Raw genomic sequence first — 21,591 nt, forward strand, 5'->3', positions numbered from 1 at the left:
TATCACCACCACCAACCACCGATTACCACCACCACCACCACCGCCCACCACCGCTGATTACCACCACCACCACCTCCGATTATCACCACCACCAACCACCGATTACCACCACCACCACCTCCCACCACCACCACCACCGCCTATTTAAGAAATGTAACAACATCAATGCAATCATAATTAAGTTCGGTTATATAATAATTTTATCGAGTATAAAAGACGCCAGCCGCAGCCTGATTCTTCTATGGGACCACTCCAGAGGTATTTTCCAACAAACCCTTCGCTTTAATTTGATTTTGATTGCTTCAATCGAATAGAAATCATCAAAATAGGGTTTTAATAGGAGTTACAGAGCCATGTTCGGTTAGGTCGATTTTCCAAAAAACCCTAGTTTACTAACCGAACTTCTTGAAAATGAAGAACACGAAGAACAGTTCGGTTCTATTGGATTTAAAACTAAGTCACCGAACTCTCTGTTCGGTTGTTTCGCAAAAAAAAATTAAAATTACAAAGTAACCGAACTCCACCCTTAGAACCGAAAAAAAACAAATTCAGCATAACCGAACTGTGTTGTTGTGGCCACTATATTGAGTTCCAAAATAACCGAACTTAGCCAATATAGTTCGGTTTATTCGCAAAAAAATTTAAAACTACAAAGTAACCGAACTTAGCCAATAGACGCTGGAACTTCACATTTTTTTTGTTTGTTAAGTTCGGTAACTTCACAATTTTATCGTAGAAACCGAACTCAGAGTTCGGTTGGTTAGCTGTTAGGTTCAAGTTTGCGAAAGAACCGAACTTTGTAAACTTATATACTCTTATATTACGTAAAGTTCGGTTAGATCAAAAGTGCATGTAGTTTGCGAACCAACCGAACTTTGTACACCAAAGTTCGGTTAGTTGAGAACCAACCGAACATAACGCTGCAACTCCTAGAAATTATTAGAGAGTTCGGTAACCTGCGTGTTTGGAACAAGTAACCGAACTACACTTTCAGATGAGTTCGGTTACTTGTTCATCTCACAGGGCAACCGAACTACAGCTTCAGATGAGTTTGGTTACTTGTTCTTCATATAAAGTAACCGAACTACAGCTTCAGATGAGTTTGGTTACTTGTTCTTCATATAAAGTAACCGAACTACAGCTTCAGATGAGTTCGGTTACTTGTTCTTCATATTAAGTAACCGAACTGTTCAAAATCCAGTTCAAATCCGGATCATTTTGAAGATTAACAAATATTCTATGAGAGGATGGAGATGAAGAATCAGATGAGTTTTCATCATTTGAATACTCAAACTTAATGAATTGGAATTTTTTTTTTATTTTTCATGTTTTTCTCCTTCATCTTCTCTAACTCTACTCTCTCAATAATTCTACTCAACTAATAATAAACACATCTTTTAATTTAATCTCACTAATTATTTTTAACTAAATCATTCACTAATCATAATCTAAAATTAATTAAGAAGGTAGATTAGATATTAAATAAATAACTAGATATGGGATGACCTAGAATTACTTCTAATGCCTTTACCCAAAATAAAACCATGCTCCCAAAAAAAACCATGATCCCAAAAAAATCGTTCAAAAATTGATACGTATGAGAATTGAGAAATAAGTTCCCCACGCATCCACCACCCACTAAAGTTTTGTCCTAGTATTTACGTACCACGCCTTGCAAGCTTGCACTAAAGTTTAACAAACTTTTGATGAATATGAAGAGTTACTGGTTGTGTATTTCTTTCATTGGTGGACTTGGGAATTTGCTTGCTGTCTCGAAATTTTATTATTTTACTATATATAAGACACAGATTCAAAATATGAAGTTACTACAATCAATCAATGGATCATATGCTTCAAAATAAAAATGAATCACTTAATTACAAGATTTGTCACAAAAAAAATTCGGCGGCCTTCGGCCACCTTACAAGTTAACGGCAATATAGCCCTACCCATACAAAAAATCTGGGTCCGTCCCTGCTGTTCGGGATGATGTTAAGTTGTAAAAAGATCATATACAGAAGTTAAGGGTCATTCTATACCTTAAAGCTCCAATAACATTCTTTAATCTTTACTGATGCAATGTTAGTTTATTCTAGTCAACCAATCTATCTCATATAGTTATTCTTGAACAAAAGAACCAGTGATCCCGGAGCCACATGTGACCAGTTTTCACAAAAATTCCTTTAATTGGATTTGGGACAGCCATCTACAACTAGTTTGATGATGATATATTTCTGGTTCAGTTTTCTTTTCCCGTTTCATGAATTTTCATTTGCTTGAGTCCAGGTTTTTGATAGTTTAGTAAGATCATGTGAGATTCTTGGGAAGCTAACCAACAAGGAGGCCCCTTGGTGTCCATGAACACTTCGCATAATGGGAACAAGATTAAGATCATCTTAATTGTTAAAAATGATGGTGGACACTTTCTGGGGCACATTAATTATTTCTGCAAAACTCAAAATGTCATGTTTTATTGTTATTGCCACTAGCTAGTTTATATTTTCCTGTCGTTGTTCTCCTTCGTAACTTTTTAATCATCTGCATTATAAGCTTGAATGTTCCCATTGACATGCTCATCTTGAAATTGCACTTGGTGTGGTACATTCAATATGCATGATCTCACCATAGAGCTCTTGGTAACGAACTGTTTGCTGTAATATACTTTTGGAGGACCATGACATGCATGGCTAGGTTCTTAGTTTTGTTTGTCGGATAAACTAGATTGATACCAAAAGTTTTAGGACTCTTGAGATCTGTTCTTGTGTGTTGAACGTGAAACAACCTGTGAAAATAATTGTCCATCTTCCTAGCACTCCTGCGTAGCCTGAATCCTAATAATTAGCTTGGCGTTTATGTCTTCCTAAATCACCAACCAGATAGATAGCGAAAGGAAGGCAACTGATGGAAGCAAGTGGTTTTGTACTGAATTTGAGTATCTATTTCAGTTAGAGTTAGAGTTAGAGATCTGAAGCAAGTGGTTTTGATCTGGAGGCACTCGATGAAAAAACGAGATTTCTGGAGAGAAGTGGTATAAATTAAGAGTGGCGGGAAAGCTCATCAGAATTTGCAAACATCTAAAAAGTCGTACTGAAAAGAATTATTTAACTTCTTACTTGTCATCAACAACCATGTGCTGGACAATTTGCAGCATCAGAGTACGTTATTATAACTTTAAAATGGAATGAAGTGTGAGCTAGCTCCTGTTAATGAATCTAAACTAATTTCCTAGTACGGAACAAAGGGAAAAGGATCGAGACCAACACCAATTAGGAGTCTGGTTATTTTAGGAATTAGTTTATGTTTCCTTATTTGTTATTAGAACAAGTTATGTTCTCTATATCTATGTATTCATAAGTTTGTTTTACGCATTCAATTCGAGCACTGATCGCAGTTTAAACGATCTCAATTCCGGTATTAATATCCTATCAAAATAACTGCCGCTTATTAATTCAGATCTATTCGTAATGCAAACAAGGTATTCATCATTCTTCTCGTAATAACTGCCACTTATATGACTTACTTTTCCCGTGTACTCTTATTTTTCGTTACGCTGTTTTTTGACTTATGTGACAAGCATGATGTTAATTATCTGCTCATAGTGTCTTATGTTTTCTCTTAAATCTTCAGCAAGGCTGTTCAGAAACTGCACAAGGGAGAAGAAAGGTTTCTAATGGATGTGCAATTTGGTGGTATTGATTGGAATGCGCTTCGTCTTCCTGCATGTTCTCATAATGCTGGTGTTGCCCCCGGAGTGACTGCCAATGTCAGCAAGGTCTTACCGGTTGCTCATAAAGAAGAATCCCGCGAACAAGCAGAAACAGAAGAAGATTCCCTCTCTACTACGAGTACCATAGACAATTATCACTACACGGATGAAGAATATCCAAGTGAAGATGAATATGATGAAGACGATGAACGTCCAACTGTAAGTAATAATACTCCTGAATTGAATTTTTTCAATTTTTTTTTTGATGAGCTCGTATATGAAACCTTTGCTGCGCCCAAACTTTATCTTTGTTTACAATATGTTTCTAGATGATGTGATGACAATAAAAATGTTTGCAGGATGAGGAGGTGAAAAAAGGGATCTCTTTCATTGAGAATCAACTGGGCACGAGTCATCACGATTCTCCTGATGAATGGCCAGACAAGGATGAATGGGTTGCTTCATGGAAAGAGGTATATACACTATCACGATTGACTTTCATTAGTGTGTATGCTTTTTTTTAAAAAGGGGCAAGGCTATGGAGGATATGGAGTTATTTACGCAACGCAGTCGGAAAGCCAATAATTGCTTCAGCCAAGTTCTCAAAAGATGGAAAATCATTTTTTTATCAAGTGTTTATGGGAATAAAAGATGGTGTCGATCTTGCTGAGAAACATTGACGTTCTCTTCTTATTATCCACTGTAATTCGCTTATGGTTCCAGCTCTCTTTGGTGATGCACGTTGCTGCTCTGATGATAAATGCAGAGACACGGGATATCCCAACTATATTTGCAAGATGTGTCGGAGGTATCTTTCTGGCTACTGGGGTTGGAATAAGAGGTTGATGGCGTCTCTTTTGGTGGAACTTAGAGGCAAAAACATAAAAGAATTGGAAAGTACATGGAGTGATGTTGCGCATTATCTGGGAAAAAGGGAAAAAAAAGAATAAGAAGGAAGAGAGGACTGCTCCTGACGATGATAAGCCAACTAATATGGTACCGGATGATTTTCCGCAAAAACTAAAGAATATTCTTTGGCGAGATGCTTTTGTTTCGTCAGAATTCATGTCCGTGCGGTAGAGGACCCTATTATGTAGTTCGAGTACTTTTGTTGATTAGTAGTTGTGTTTTATGTTTTAACATTTATATATCTTTTGTTGTTTGCATGTTAACGGAGAAGGATACATACTGATGTTGTAATTCTTTTCCAAAAACTGAGGGAGTATTATGACTGAATTTTAAGTAAATTATGAATTATGAATTTACACGGCGATTATATTCCAGAAATTATGTAAAGGTTTTTGTTAAAGTTTACGGGCATCAAACTCAAAACCTTCCATATTATATTTCAAGTTCATCATGCGGAACTAGTGATGTGGGACTATTGTCCTTTCACACCCTCCCTCACGTGTAAGGCCATTCATTGGGCCTAACACGTGGACCTACGCACGTGTGGGTCATGGGTGTGCAGGTGACATTCGGTCACGGTCCACCCCACGTACAGGTCATATGAGTGACCAGTCATTCGGTCACGGGTGCACATGTGACCAGTCATTCGATCACGGTGGCCACTAATTCGGCCTACACCCCGCGTATGGGCCTAGCTCTGATACCATGTTAAAGTTTGCGGGCATATATCCAACTCAAAACCAATTGGCAATGAGTGGAGCGGCCCTTCTATATTATATTTTATGCGAAAACTAGTGATGTGGGACTATTGTCCTTTCAGAGTTTTGAATTTTGAAATTTTTGTTTATTTGTGGGTTTTAGTTCTTAGAGCATTTCCAATGGAGTATGGGTTTTAAAAAATATTGATGCCATTTAGGATTTTAGAAACTCTCAACAAAAAAAACCTCTCCAGTAATGGTTGGATAATCAAAATTTAATATGACATGGAAGTTTGAGTTCGAAGGAGAGTATGGGTTTTTGGAGACTCCCATCCATACCCACGTCATCAATTTGTTATTATTTTAATTACTTTTTTTTAGATTTTGTGTATTATTTTTTCTATAAATAACGACAAGTATATCCAAATAGATATAGATACAACTACCAATGGAGATGCTTATCAAAACAAAATTTGTATTTGGATTCGATGTTATTAAATACATTTTTTTAGCTCTCCACATATGATAAATAGTCATACTCCAATGGAGATGCTCTTATTTAAGGGTCTAAGTACTTTTTTGAACCAAGATTGTGGAAGATTATATTCTTTAGTGATGATACCAGTAATGCTTTAGATATCGTACTATTTCTGGAATGATAGTCTTTTTGATTCGCATTAATTTGTTCCTTCCATCAATTTGGTGTGGAAATGGAGGAGAAAACCTTGGTTTCTACTTGATTAAGCGATTCGTATTTCATGAATTCTTTGTTCTAATATTCCATGCATGACGCATGTCGTCTTATGAGTTGTCAAACTCATATCACTTGTTTGAAAAGAGTTGTTACCGAACAGATTTGTTGTTCCTTTACTATTTGGAATACGAACCAAAGGAATTGTTCCAAGTGCGTGACTTATTGCAAGTTGGAAGTGCAGGGATAATGAGGGAACTAGGTGAACCATAGGTTTAATTAGTTGCTTGGTATCAACTATACGAAGTTGGTTTGATTTTAGCGGCTTAATTATGAGAGTATTCAATTCTGGACAAGGTCCCGGGGTTTTTCAGCATTTGCGGTTTCCTCGTTAACAAAATCTTGCTGTGTCTTTTACTTTTCTATTTCCGCAATTATAATTAGAAGTAAAATACACAAACGTCAATTCCTAATTACTTGATAGAAATCCTATAGTGTTTGGTTAAGTCCGAACCTATTATCATCAAGTAATCATACTTCATTGTTGTATTGTCTCGATCTTGCACCCATAGTCAATCACACAAGTTATGTTGTTTTTGTATTGTCTCGATCTAGTATCCACAGACGATCACACGAAGTGTGAACCGATTTTAGTTGTATTGTCTCGACTTAGTCCATAGAGAATCACTTTCGGAGAAAGGACTTATAGGTGGAAAAGTTTTAGATTGAGGTATATTTGGGTACCCTCGTCTTTTCAGCAGTGACACCCGTAATCCGAGTCGTCGTGCTATATGCGACATAGAAAATCGTTTTCGTACAGTTAAAAAAGAAGTAAATGAGTTTGTAGCTTTAACCATTCAAGCCAATCAATATAGACTGAGAGGTGAAACTGATGCTGAGATGGTAACAAGATCTTTGGCTGAATGGCGAAGATGGAAAATGTGGCTTTTCCTTTCGAAAAATGTTTCGAAATCCTTAAGGTGTTGAACAGTTTCAACCCCTTCTTTGAAACTAATGTAGTCCGCCGTAATTCAGTGAAGCTAATGTAAAACACTTAATTTTAAAGCTAATGTAGTCCGCCGTAATTCAGTGAAGCTAATGTGAAACGCTTAATTTTAAACATATGTAATTTCATTTAATTCAGACTGTCTTACTTTTAAAACTAAAATTACAAATGTAGCAGAATTAAAAATTGCAAACAATCTCTCTAAAGTCGTTCATCGCTAGCTCTCCCGTTGTTATCTTCTGGAGTCAAGAATTCTCCAAGGCCTGGGGATAGACTTGGGACATCCCCAATTGCCATCATATTAAGCAAATTTCCATAAGGAGATAAAGAGGGTTGAACAACATTAGGCGATTGGAAAGCACTAGGAGATTGTTGGAAAGCACTCGGTGCACTCGGTCCTCCAAGCATATAAGATGTTTGTGGTTGTGGTGTATATATAGCAATCATTTGGTTTGTAGGGCGAGAATAACGATGAAATGCGCCTACGGTCTATCCGAAATACTTGATGTTGAGATACAGGCACAGTCTGTGGTGAAGAAGTATTGTGCCATATGTGTGGTGAAGAAGAACTCTGCCGTACTTGTGTTTCTCCCACCATTGTTTCTTCACTATTGTGCCATGATATGTTTCTCCTGGTGGAATCGGAAGACTGTGACCGCCGCCCATCATCATTTACAGTTGGACTCAATCCAAACATTGTGTTCTCGTGCCATTTCCGACACACATTCAAGTGTATAGACGCCATTTGCCGATTCTTCCAATGCAAATCGTTCAGTTGGTTCCAGAACTCTTCCTCACTGGTAGTGACATTTTAGTAAGGATATTCATGTTCCACATCTTGGGAAACAACGGGGATCGTGGTTGGATCACCTTGTGAAGTAATACTTTCCATCTCCCAACAAATTTCGGGCATACTTGACGAAGATGATGAAGAACTTGCACCCGTGGTGGGGTAAGTCATAAAGCATGGATTTTTTGGAGGTGGTTGGCTAGGAACGATATTTGCATCATGGGACATGCGTGATAACGCTGGGAGATCAAACCCATAGATGTGGGTGTTTTGTGTCCCAATTACAGGATTCACAATCGACTCGTACCATTTGACATACTCTGTTTCATTAATATTCGTCTGTGTAATTAGTTCATACCTCGCCCAATTGTTTTTTCTCAGTCGTTCAAAATCTGATCCAGAGGTTTGCATCTGTTGTGGCGGGTTAATTGCAATTGCATATGTACCTTGCATTTGGTACTGCAGTCTTTCTCTCAGGTACCAAACCCCTATATCCAATGGTAGAGTGTAAAAATAAATCTATGCATAGAATAATCAAGAACACGTTGTCCAACATCAGCCTCATACTGAGGAAAATCAATGTAAGGGTGAACAACGACGTTGTTGTGGCTCCGAGTCATCTGATGGAACCTATGAAAAAAACTGGAACCCGAGATGTTGCTGTCAATGCCCTTCACTAAGTTGGTCGAGATGTACATATTCAACATTTGAAATCTTTAGGTATCGTGTTTAAGGATTGGTTTACTAACACGGAAGTAGGTATACCACCAATACTGCAAATTTCTCCATAATTTTAGTATTTTGACTTAATCTATATTTGCTCATAAAAATTATTTAAATTTTAAAATAATAATTTTGATATTTACCTCTACGATGCCCCAGAAACCAGTGAAGTTATCTCCGCCCATGGACGCATGATCCAGCCCATAGTACAATTCTGCTAAAATTGCAGATCCCCAGTCATAATCTGGTGCTTGTCAAGATCTTCTAACGCTTGAAGCCAACCAACACGAACAACAGAAGTTGAGTTTGGAAATAATGTCTGACCCAGTACCCAAAAGAATCTATGCATGTGGCAGGCCGCGGTGTCGGTTCATTTCTTCAATCTCTTTTCTTCTTTACATTATTGACGCTTTTCTTAAAAGGCCGCTCATATTGTATCAAAAGATTTTGATTTAAAAGAGTTTTAGAAGAAGGAAATAGTAGTGGTGTGACAAAAATGAAGTCAGTTTAATCCAATTTATAGGTTTTGAAATATAGACGTTGGAATTATGGCCGTTGGAGATACAAACGTTGGAGATTTTGTATCTCACGTCCTCGTTGATAGGACCAACGCCCAAATTTATTTTACCAACGCCAGAATTTGTATTTCCAACGCCGCGCTTTTTTAAACTCCAGCGTTCGTCTCAAGCACGCGCATTTGGTTATCTAATCCCCGGTGTTTTACCATAATGGAAAGAGTTTGGCCCTCCACCTGACTCAACAAAAAAATGGATTTGGCAATTGCCATAGAAATTACCTTAAGTAACCATGACTCGCAACCCGTGCCAGAACATCAACATCTCTGGTTAAGTCCCTTAAAATCTTCCACCACGAAAACAGAATAAACCCCCACAGATAACAATCTGAAAAGAATAAAAAAAGAGTGAATCTCTCAATAATGCTGAGAAGAAAACCCAGCAAAATCCAAGTCAGAATCGAAGACAAAGAAGAACTCGAAGAAGCTCGTAAACGCTCCCTCGCCGCTGCAGCTGCTGCCGCCGCCGCTGCATCAACAACCACCAGTACCTCCGCAGCTACATATCTCAACCAACAACTAGATCGTAACAAAGACCCATCCACCAAATCCAATCGACTTGGTCTCTAAGAATGGAAATTGAACTAAAGCTTAAACTTCCCGATTCAACATCACATCAGAAACTCTCAGATCTTCTATCTCCATTTCATATCAAAACTCATCTCCAAGAGAACATATTCTTCGATGGTCTCAATTCAGAACTTTCATCAAAAAGAGCTGTACTCAGATTAAGATTCTACAACGATGATTCCCTCTGTGTTGTTTCATTAAAAGCTAAAGCTGTACTTGTTAATGGTGTTAGTCGTGTTGAAGAAGATGAAGAAGAAATTGATCCTGTTGTTGGTAGAGCTTGTGTTCTTGAACCATCGAAACTTTTGGGGATTGAAGGTTCTAGGGTTTTGAAAAGAGTGAAAGATGAGTTTTTTATTGAGGATGGTGAGAAAGGGTTTGTTTGTTTAGGTGGGTTTAGAAATGTTAGAGGTGTTTATGAATGGAAGGGATTGAAATTGGAATTGGATGAAACTACTTATGATTTTGGGACTAGTTATGAAATTGAATGTGAGAGTGATGATCCTGAAGGTGTGAAGAAATTGCTTGAACCATTTTTGAAGGAGAATGGGATTAGTTACAAGTATTCAGAGGTTTCAAAATTCACTGTCTTTCGATCCGGGAAGTTTCCAGAATGATTGAATAAGTGAGTGTGTTTTTCATTAAAATGTGTTTACCTGCAATGTGTTTTGTATTCTAGTTTATTAAAGAATATGATATTATGGTGTTGGATGAATAATTTCTGGGTTTTGTATTCTCCAAAAAGAGGATGAAATCTCATTCGCATTGCCCTAGATTCAGCAAGCTCTGAATAGGGGTTGATTACATATCTGACAGTTTCATAGTTATAAGAGTTTGCAAGGTTTAAATGGTTCAACATGGTAAACAGACCTTCCTGTCCATGTGTTTTTAATAGCATATTGATTATAAAAAAAGAGATTTGGCTTGTATTTTAAAGTTGATTGGTTTGATAGCTTTGTCTTCAAAATCCGTACATATGTTGTATCTATGTTCCCTTGATTTTGCGTACTTCATTAGCAACATGATATTGGGTTCAGATTCACTTTAGCAAATGATGTTGTGAACACTGCATTCTGTTGCACATTCGAATGCAGCCTCAGTTCCTTTGTTTCTACTTGTTCTCTTGTGTTACAATCCAATGGTGTCCCCTTGCTTTAATTATGTTTCCTGCATTATCCATTAAAGTTATTGCTATGCCAGAAGAGGATATAGGATTGATCATAGATACTGCAATGTTCAAGGTGTAAGCTAGAAAAGTGTCATTTTCCTTTGGGACTGTTCTGAGTATTTCGGAGTGTTTCATCAAGAATAGGGTTATACTGTATGGTCTGTACAATATTGTAATAAGGGTGGGTGACCTGTAGGAAGCTGTTAATGAACTGAACAATGCTGTTAGAAGTTTGTTTACTATTTGAGGCAGACTTTTGAAATGCAGCTTTGCATCTTGCTTTCCGAATATGCCATATGATGATGCTACAGAATTCTGGCCATTTCATAGCATAACCTCCTCTATCAGGGTCCTCAAATAATGAGTTTAGCCGATCATGAAAAGAATTGGAGTCATTGATAACACAAGACTTCAAACTTTAGGTGCATTCACACTCGAGTCTTGACTAATGAAATTACAATTTAGAAATAAATGAGTAACTTGAGAGTAAGGGATTCTTTACCCGTGTTCCACAAAGAGCATTTAGTGTTCATGTTTCAAATGTTGGCTGCTGTTCTCATGCTATTTGGAAGTGTAGAATGTGCAGCTTTCAGCATAAAAGTTTTTATGGAAGGTGTAGCCTTCAATTCCATATTTTCTCCCAGTCTACGGTAACATTTTCACTAGAGTTAATAGAATTGTGAAAGAGTCAATAGAATTGTGAAGAGAAGTAAAGTTACCCTTTGAATTTAGATTCTAGTGAGCAATGTCCTCGGTCTTGTGTACCGGGATGTAGATTTTCTTGATTTTTGCAATTGTTTGCTGATCAAAACATAACTTGAGTTTATTTTGATCCCATATGGTAGAAGAGTTCCATCTGATTAGCGCTTTGTGCTATTCTGAATAGCGTTTTGTGGTATTCTGATTACCGTTGAGCGCTATTCTGATTAGCACTTTTCGTCTTCTAGTGCGCTATTCTGAATAGCGTTTTACGCTAATCTGATTAGCACTACCATGGATTCCACGGACCATTACACGAAATCATGGAACACTGCTTGGATTTTTCATGAAGCCACTAGACTTGACATTCCATGGTTTTTCCATATTTGGAATAGGATGGATTCCACCGTAAGACTTGCTCCTGTCCTTTCAGTTCCAGTAATGGGTTTACTGATGTTGATGTTCTCTCCACTGCCAATCTCCCAGAAGTTATTTCCTTGACCTTTTCAGATCCAACTGTCTATTTGTTTTAGTTTGGTGTTTACATGTATAATGTCACTTTTTGGATAGTATCTGGCTTTTAGGATTGTGGCCCGAAGAGAAGTGGGATTTCTTTAGGTCTCCACCCATCTTAGAGCAACTGCAGTGGACGAGCAAACCTATAATTATGGTCCATGGACGAGACGCAACGGGACGGAGTAAAGACTAAAATCTGGACCAAAACCAAATTCCAGACCATATTTGGTCTGGGACCAGGACCAAAACTATATATAGTGGAGCGGATGTATAATCACCGTTTGTCATCGGGCGTGTATATAATCTACGCCTATTGTGAAACGTACGTAAAGTCACCGCCCCATAAAGAGGCGTGTATATAAGTTACGCCCGGTTCAGGCGTTGCTGAAATGTTCGCCCGTTGGGACGTTGCTAAAGTTTACGCCCCACGCCAGGCGTTCATAAAATTAACGTCCCATTCAGACGAAGATTATACAAACGCCCCAGCCCGGCGTTGATATTGTTAACGCCCCACGCCAGGCGTATATATAGTTAACGCCCCATCCCGGCGTTGATATTGTTAACGCCCCACTCCAGGCGTATATATAGTTAACGCCCCAGCCCGGCGTTGATATTGTTAACGCCCCACACCAGGCGTATATATAGTTAACGCCCCATCCCGGCGTTGATATAGTTAACGCCCCACTCCAGGCGTATATATAGTTAACGTCCCAGCCCGGCGTTGATATTGTTAACGCCCCACGCCAGGCGTTTATATAGTTAACGCCTGTTGTTGAGCGAACTTAATAGCTCCGCCCCAAGCTTGAGTTTAAAAAAAAAATTTAAAACGTTAGACAAAATTGATTTTGAAATTTTTTTATACCGTTGGTAATTCGAACGTTGAAGAAAATGGAACGTTGGATAATTTGGAACGTTGGAAAGTTTGGAAGACATTTTGGAACGTTGAAAATTTCGGAAGAAACACCTATATATACACATGAGATCCTGTGACATTTTCCCACGACTAATACTTCAAACTATCTATCACACCAATAAGAAGAAATATTATTTCTGCTTTCAAATCAATTGGAAAATTTTCACGGATTCGCTTACAATGGCACCAAGTGTAGCACGAGGTCCAAATTTTACGACAATCGAAGATGTAACAATGTGTAAAATTCATTTATCTATATCTCAAGATTCTAGTGTTGGAGCTGATCAATCATAGGCGACGTTGTGGACTCGTATCAAGGATGATATTGAACTTCATTTACCTAATAATCCAGAGCGGTCTTGGAGTTCTTGGCAAAAACGATATCAGGGAATAAGTAAAGATGTGGCGTTATTTTCGGTAAAAGAGGCAGAAGTTGAAGGTGAATATCATACTGGATGGGGTCCTGAAAAGAAGGTAAGCATTCTTGATTTTTCGAACAATTGTTTTCTAATATTTAATAAGCGCCCATGTACTTAAGTGTTTTTAAAAACATTAACAGCTTGAAGAAGTTAACAAGAGGTTCAAGGAATGCAACGATGGGAAAAAATTTAAGCACGAAGAGTGCTACCCAATTGTGTTAGAAAATATAAAATATAATCGGCGATCGACTTTTGTATTCGATACGACGCATGATTTGGACACTTATGAGAATAACGAGGAAGATGATGAAGGACCGCAAACAACAACTCAAGGAGAGACCGGTAACGACACAGATGGGGGAGACATAGAGAACACATATCTTCGTAAGATGGGGAAAAAAGCAGCAAAAAGATTGAAGAAAACAGGGAGAGAGAAATCCAGTCACCAAGAGGAATTGATGGGAATAATTATTAAAGAACAACAAAATTTCAATACTCATTACCAAGCACAATCAAGATTCAAGATGGAACAAAGAGCAGCAGAGTTTGCAGCAAAACAAGCTGAACATGCGGCAAAAATAGCCAAGCAAGCTGAAGACGACGAATTTCGCATCATTATGATGGATCTTCAAAAAATGGATCCTGTACAACAAGAGTACTTCCAACTTCGCAGGGCGGAGATAGTTCGGAATAGAAGAAACCAATCTTAACACAAAGGCGGAATAGTTCAAACCTTAATTATTTCTCCTATTTAGTGATTAGTAGTATTATTAGTATTATTATGTTTTAAATTTCTTATTATCTGAACAATTAGCATTATTATTATGTAATTTTTGGATTTTAAATTTACTTCCGTTGATTTGAATTAAATTTCTACTTTTTTGAAACATACGACCTTAATTAAAACTTGAGGATGTTTACATACAAAGAGATAATAGAACGTACAAAAATCATTTGGGAAAACTTGAGGATGATTACCAAATTTAACATAGAAAGGAAATGACAAACGACAATTTTTAATTCCCATATTCTGCCCATATATATTCGATCAAGTCATCACGCAAGCGAATATGTGCATCTTTGTTACGCATTGCACGTCGGCGTTGCTGAGCTCTAATTTGGGAAAACTCGTCACTATTGCCTCTTAATATATTAACCGGTGCTGCGTTGCTACGTTGTTCATAAACATGTGGCCAGTCACCGGGTAGACGCTCATCCTCGACTATCATATTATGTAAGATAATACAAGTTTTCATGATATAGGCAAGCACATCTGGATTCCACATTCTTGCAGGTTGTTTGATGATTCCAAATTGTTGTTGAAGTACACCGAATCCCCGTTCAACATCTTTTCTTGCACCCTCTTGCATCGATGAAAATATTTCCTTTTTCCTACCAACCGGATGTTTAATGGCCATAATAATAGTAGGAATCTCTGGGTTTCCATCACCTAGATAATACGACATATCATATGAATGTCCGTTCACCTCATAGCTCACCGACGGTGCTTTTCCTGTTACAAGACTTCGAAAAACATATGAACGGTTCATAACATTAATATCGTTGTTAGAGCCGGGCATACCAAAAAAAGCATGCCAAAACCATAGGTCATACGACACCACTGCCTCCAACACGATACTTTCGCTCCCTTTATACGCGGTGTAAGCCCCAGATTCTGCCGACGGACATTTATCCCATTTTCAATGCATGCAATCTAGACTACCCAGCATCCCAGGAAATCCCCGGTATTTGTTTTGCTTGAGCAACAGTTCAATATCACCAGCCGTTGGTTCACGCAAATATTCTTTCCCATACACATTCACAATCGTCTTACAGAACCTACGAGTAGCTTCCAACACAATTGCTTCTCCTATGCGTAAGTACTCGTCTATTGCATCTGCCGCACATCCGTAAGCTAACATTCGTACTGCTGCTGTTACTTTTTTGATGAGGGTTTAATCCTAAAACTCCACAAGCATCGGGATTTTGAACAAAATATCTGTTTGCATTGGTAACACCTTCCACTATCCGGTTAAACAATTGTCGACGCATTCTAAATCTTCTGCGAAAAACATTGGGTGGTTGGTTTGGGTACGGAGAGAAATAGTCGTTCCATAGAAGTTCAGCCCCTGACTCACGATCTCTTGGTATTCTGATACGAGTTTGAGGCCATTTTGAATTTGTAACAAGGACTCCCAAACTAACGGCCATGTTATTTTGCATAATTGTTATTGCATCATCATCCGAGGAATAAAAACTACTATTAGAAGAAGAAGATGAAGAAGAAACATAAGAGCAATAATGAGCGGTTTTCTCATAGTGTTCCATTACTATATGAAGCAGAAGAGATGTATTTTTATTCATATATTGAGTGATCGGGTCTTTAATTTATAACCCATTTTCAAGAGCATTAAAAAAACCAAAAATAGATATTTTTTTGGGTTCACGCAAAAGTGTTTTCCAAAAAAGATAAAGTGTTTGTCAGTGACCTGATATGACTATACTATATATGATATGACTATACTATATAAGATAAGAAAAGATAACTCCAAAGACAGGTCATCTAAATAGTCATAACAAATTAACCCTTCATATTATCATTATCCGAAGTGGACGATCTTGGTGCCACAAAAGGCATGTGCGTTCTCGGATTGGTATTGACTGAGGACATTGTTGAAGCTGATCCTTGATTCATACAACTCCAAACTTGTGATGGCATTGTTTGGGAAAAGAAACCGTATCCAAGGGGAGGTTGGACAGTGTGCGGCATACGGAAAAGAGATAGTTGTTGCTGCAAATCAACGTTCGCATTATTTAGCCTTTGTATTTCTGCTTCTTTCGACATAATAACGTCCATCCTCTCCTTCGTTTGTTTTAATGTAAATTCGCGAAATTGTTGATTAAAATCAGCATTTTCTTGAAATAATGTGTAAGCTTCATGCTGTCAAGAAAAAATAAAATACATAAGTACAAATATACCAACAAAAATCGAACGCAATAAAAAGTCGAAAGTACACTTACGTGGGATAATAGATGTGGAGGAGGGATATGTACATGTTCAACAGGTTGTTCAATTGGGTCCGTATACAAGTCACCGACATACCCATATGTTTGGGCTTCCCAAATAGGATGAGTCACGTAATCTTTGGAGTTGGTTACCATTCTCCAGTATTGTAAATATATATCATAATCTTTAACAACTTGCACTATCTCTGTTGCATCGACCAAACCTCCTTTTTTAGGCGTTCGGCTTGAATATTGCCAATATCCCCTATAATTGTGTGTAGTCTTATAGGAACAGCGAAAGTACAATGGTTTTTCCGCCAACACCTTTCACCAAGATACATGTTGTGCTGTACAGTTAGAAAGGGAATAAGAATTTAGTAAGTATGTTATATAGAAAAAAAGTATGTTATATAGTAAGTATGTTATATAATAAAATTTAATTATTAACTCACAATGCCCATGTAAGAAAATATATATCTCGAGTCTGATAGCCGCGTAGCCGTGCATCCCATATCAGATGCAAGAACTTCTCTGTATGATTCCCATGGGCGCCATGTCACTTGTTCAGCAGTAAGCTTACTCAGTAAATCCCTACAACGGAAAATATCATTTGTATTCTTCGGTACATTCCATTTAGAAGATACGGGCCATTTTTGTTCTGTACTCGCCTCTGGGATTTCTGGTCGACATATGCCCAGGTATTCATACCCCCAAAACTACTCCATCAAAATAATTAGCCAATTTAATAACTTAGCAACAAAATAAACAATGAGAGGAAAAATAACTAGATTGAAAGAATACCTCTAATACTTGGAATGGACCACATAGTGCCTTCTGTCTCCTCCCAGATAAACGGAGTGCCGCATACAATTTCGAAAACGCAGCACCACCCCAGTCATACGTGGATACTACATCAAGATTTTCAAAAGCAGCTAACCATCCAGCATCAATATAAGTCTTTGCATTAGAAAATAAAAAATGTCCCAAAACATACATGAAAAAGGCAATTGCTACTCTATGAGCAAGGGTGCTATCATTTTTAGCCGCAACCAACTTGTCTTCGAAGAAATATGACCTTAAATATTTAATTGTAATTGAATTTGAAACCCACGACGGTGCTTTTGGACAGAGCGTGACATCTTGGATATCCGGAAAGATATGCTCACGAACATGTTCAAATTGGTACTTCCCCGAATCATAAGGAACATCAGGCCCATCACCGATACTCAGTCCAGTCAACATGAGCCAATCTAGGGGGTGAATCCCATCTCACCAAATGGGAAGTGAAAAGTGTTTGTTGTATCCCAAAATCGCTCAGCAATATAATCAACCATTGAATGGTTGGTTTCGCTACATTGTATGTCCAGTAAATTTTGCCATCCCGCTTTTTCAATAATATATTTAGCTCTAGGACAGTGTTGTGAAATAGTTTGATAGTGATGAATTACCGATGCCAAAGATCCACGACGTTGATACTTCAATTTGTGCTCCCCTGTAAATGTGATGTCCGTAGTAGCGTGCGGTTTATCATCTTGCAGTATAGGAAACCTCCCTAACCGGGGAATATCAACCTCCTTAATTGTACCAGTAGGGATTAAGTTATAATCCTCTTCGGCTACAGATTTTCGTTTCTTGTTCGTCTTCATGCGACCATTGAACCGCGCTGTGAATTTGTTCAACATCTGTGCACACACAATATAGATGCAGTTACATTATTAAAAGACCAACCCTCATTAACGAATATTTTTATTAGTCCATCACCATTTATATTCCAAATACTATAAATCCTTAACACAAACCATATCAATTCCAAATTCTATAATTCCACAAACACAAATTAAATCGTCACCGATGCATTTCGAAAATCATTACAAGATTCCACAACCCAATTTAATCACTTCAAGATTCCATAAAAATCACTAAAAAATCAATTCCATACTCACGCAATTAGCTCTTCTACATATGTAACTCCCAAAATTTACATAACTACAATTTACATAACTAAAATTAATCACCTCAAAATTCAATAAAAAACAATACAAATTCAATTATTGGTAACCATATTCACATACAACATGCAGAAAAGCAATAATTAATCCAATAATTTACATAACTACAATAATTTAAAATTAATCCAATAATTTTAAAATTAATCCAATAATTTACATAACTATAATTATTGATAACCATATTCACTAAAATTAATTACCAACAGACAACATGCAGAAAAGCAATAAAAGGAAGCTCTCAATTGAAATAGGTTGATTGAAACAGATGAAGGGTGAGAACTATTTCCCACATAATCTACATAACCACAGATTTTTACAATACCCAAAAATTATAAATCTATTCCGCCCACAAATTAGATCTTCTATAACTATTTTAAAAAAAAATTTAACCAAATTTACATAAGCAGCAAATATGGGTTTTTTCACATACATATTAATCTCTAAAAAAACATAAAACACACATACCCAATTAAATTTAACCAATTTCATATTCATATTTGTTCGTTAAAACCCAATTTTATATAAACTAATTTTAACAAATAAAACCCTAAATAAATTATACAACAATATGGATAAAACAAAAGAGATTAAGAAAAAAAAAATACCTCTTTTGTAACCCGGGTTCATCAAGTATCTCGTTTTTTTCTTTTCTTTTACTGCTCGTTACTGTGATGTGTTGGTTTAGAAGCTGTGTTTGTGGGCGGTAGAAACAAAGAGGAGCTAGAAAAGAAAAGAAGAAGACGGAGAAGATTAGGGTAAAGGGCAAGTGAACACGTGGGCTATACGTGGTGGTTAGAGATTGTCTGGGCTTTAATTCCACACGTGCTCGATACGTGTGTTAATACAAGTCCAACACTATACGTACGTCTGCCATGAGGCGTTGATTCCTTCATTCGCCTGAGTGAAACCAAGCATTGATTATACGTACGCCTGAGAGAAGAGTGAGGCGTTGATTATACGTACGCCTGAGAGAAGCGTTGAGTGAGGCGTTGATTATACGTACACCTGAATGAGGCGTTGATTATACGTTCGCCTGAAACAGGCGTTGATTATACGTACGCCTCAAAACAGGCGTTGATTATACGTACGCTTCATTCAGGCGTTGATTATACGTTCGCCACACCAGGCGTAGATTATACCTACGCCCCTTCTCCGAGCGTGAACTATATGTACGCCCCACAACCGGCGTATTCTTTACCAACGCCCCACAACCAGCGTTAACTATATCTCCGCCCGGCCCAAACGAAGATTATACCAACGCTCCACATGCAAGCGTGGATTATACATCCGCCCGACTAAATATACTCCACTGCCTTAACGTGACACTACAGACTAAACTCAAATTTGATCGTTTGTTTTGGTCTTTGATCTTTGGTTTTGATCGTACCACTGTGGACGCTCTTAGAAACCTGGGAATACGAATAGCTAATCCATTCTCCATCAGAAGTGGTTCAAGCAATTGCCCAACACTTTCAGGATCTTCACTCTCACATTCAATTTCATAACTACTCCCAAATCATAAGTATTCTCATCCAACTCTAATTACAATCCCACCTAAACAAACAAATGAACCCTTTCTCACCATCCTCGCTAAAGAATACTCATCTTTCTTTTGTAACTCAGGACAATTGATAGACCTCGCCAAGTCTGATGTATTTTTCAGCCCCAGAACTAACCATGTCATCAAAAATATTGTGAAAGATATCTTAGGTGTTAAAGCAATTCCTGCAGATGATAGATATCTAGGATTCCCACAATTTACTAACAGATCTAAGATTACCAGTTTTGAACCCCTGGTGGATAAAATGAGCACTAAATTACTAAAATGGAAAGGAAAAATGCTCACCACTGCTGCAGAATCAGTTAACATAAAACATGTTACCTCTTCCTTAGGAGTATCCCAAATGGATTATTTCAAAATACCGAAACAGATATGTAAAATCTTCAAAGAGATTATTGGTGGGGGAAACGGGAAAAAATGGTCCGGGGTTTTAAAACATTTAAAACTTTAACTTGGCAATGAGATTGCTAAAGTTCCCTGTCTTTAGATTGGGGGAGGCTTCCAGAATGAATTCCTTACAATCTGTTATGTTCTAGTTTATCTAAGAATAGGTTTCTCAGTGGAAGCAATAGCGAAACTGGCTACTGTCCTACAGAAAGGAACCATTACATTGAAAATGCCAAGTTTACCAAAGAGAAGCTTTCATCCACCCTAAGACAGAAGCTTGCTGCACAAAAGATCTGTACATAGATGAAAAGAAAAAAGTACCACACTTTTTAATACGAGGGCAACCTTGAACTCAATAAAGAGCTCAACAAAACCTGAAGTACGCCTGGTAACTGAGTTCAGAAAACTTGGTATTCCCTTATGAACTTCCAACACTCAGGCAAGAAAAAATCCTTTGCTAAAACGCGCCCTGAGAATTTACTTTCTTTGCTCCATCGTTGCAAAAGACCAAGGCACTTCACCAACTGCAGTAGAAAACAGACCAATAAGAGAATGTGAGGCAAGCAATTGGTGCATAACTGCATATACCTTACCCCATTGGCAAAGTTCCAAATACTACTGCATGTTCCATCCTGAGGATGACGCTTGAAGCCCCTCTTCGTCATATGCCCATTTGTTACACCCCTGGTATATGTGATACTTATTTGGCTGGATGCGTGGTCCCAAAGATCTAGACAATGAAATTGCCTTTGACATTCAGCAGTACAAAGAAAAGAAGCTTGTCATCATTACCCAACACACTGAGATCAACTTCCACCCTAAAAAAGGTTTGCACAAGTTGCGCAGGCACCACCCAAATGACTATATTTCATTTTCAACCTGCAATCAAAATCCAATTTCTTGGCATCTGAATTAACCTTTACCAAGTCATGTCTAACTAAATACTGTACTTTGATTCATGGTATTGTCATCCTATAAAAAGGAAAAAAAAACAATTGCTACTAAAGTTGCAGAAAAAGGCGATGTGAAAGGCACAAAATTACCAATAATGTGATTTTCATATAGTCAAATTGTTATTCTGATACTCACACACGATGGATCCAGCAGCAAAATGCCATGTCCATCTTAATCTCATTCAGAGTGGAACCGGACCGGCTTTGATCTCTCTAGTTAACTATACTAGTCCACTGACAAGACGGCCATGGACATTTAGTTAATACAGTAATTACTTAAGTAAACAAAGTAA

General features: G+C 37.7%; 1 protein-coding gene across 1 annotated transcript; it reads left to right on the forward strand.

Moving 5' to 3' along the window:
* Positions 1-9,393: 9,393 nt before the first annotated feature.
* LOC113282728 (triphosphate tunel metalloenzyme 3-like) lies at positions 9,394-10,603 on the forward strand. The gene has a single exon (XM_026531794.1). It carries the CDS (start codon positions 9,670-9,672, stop codon positions 10,282-10,284), a length of 615 nt encoding a protein of 204 aa, XP_026387579.1. The 5' UTR covers positions 9,394-9,669; the 3' UTR covers positions 10,285-10,603.
* Positions 10,604-21,591: the final 10,988 nt, after the last annotated feature.

This window comes from Papaver somniferum, chromosome 5, assembly GCF_003573695.1.
Source record: "Papaver somniferum cultivar HN1 chromosome 5, ASM357369v1, whole genome shotgun sequence".
NCBI classification, from domain to species: Eukaryota; Viridiplantae; Streptophyta; class Magnoliopsida; order Ranunculales; family Papaveraceae; genus Papaver; species Papaver somniferum.

What these genes read in the sequence shown, in the direction of transcription:
- LOC113282728 (XM_026531794.1), top strand. Translation starts at nt 9,670, where the DNA reads ATGGAAATTGAACTAAAGCTTAAACTTCCCGATTCAACATCACATCAG.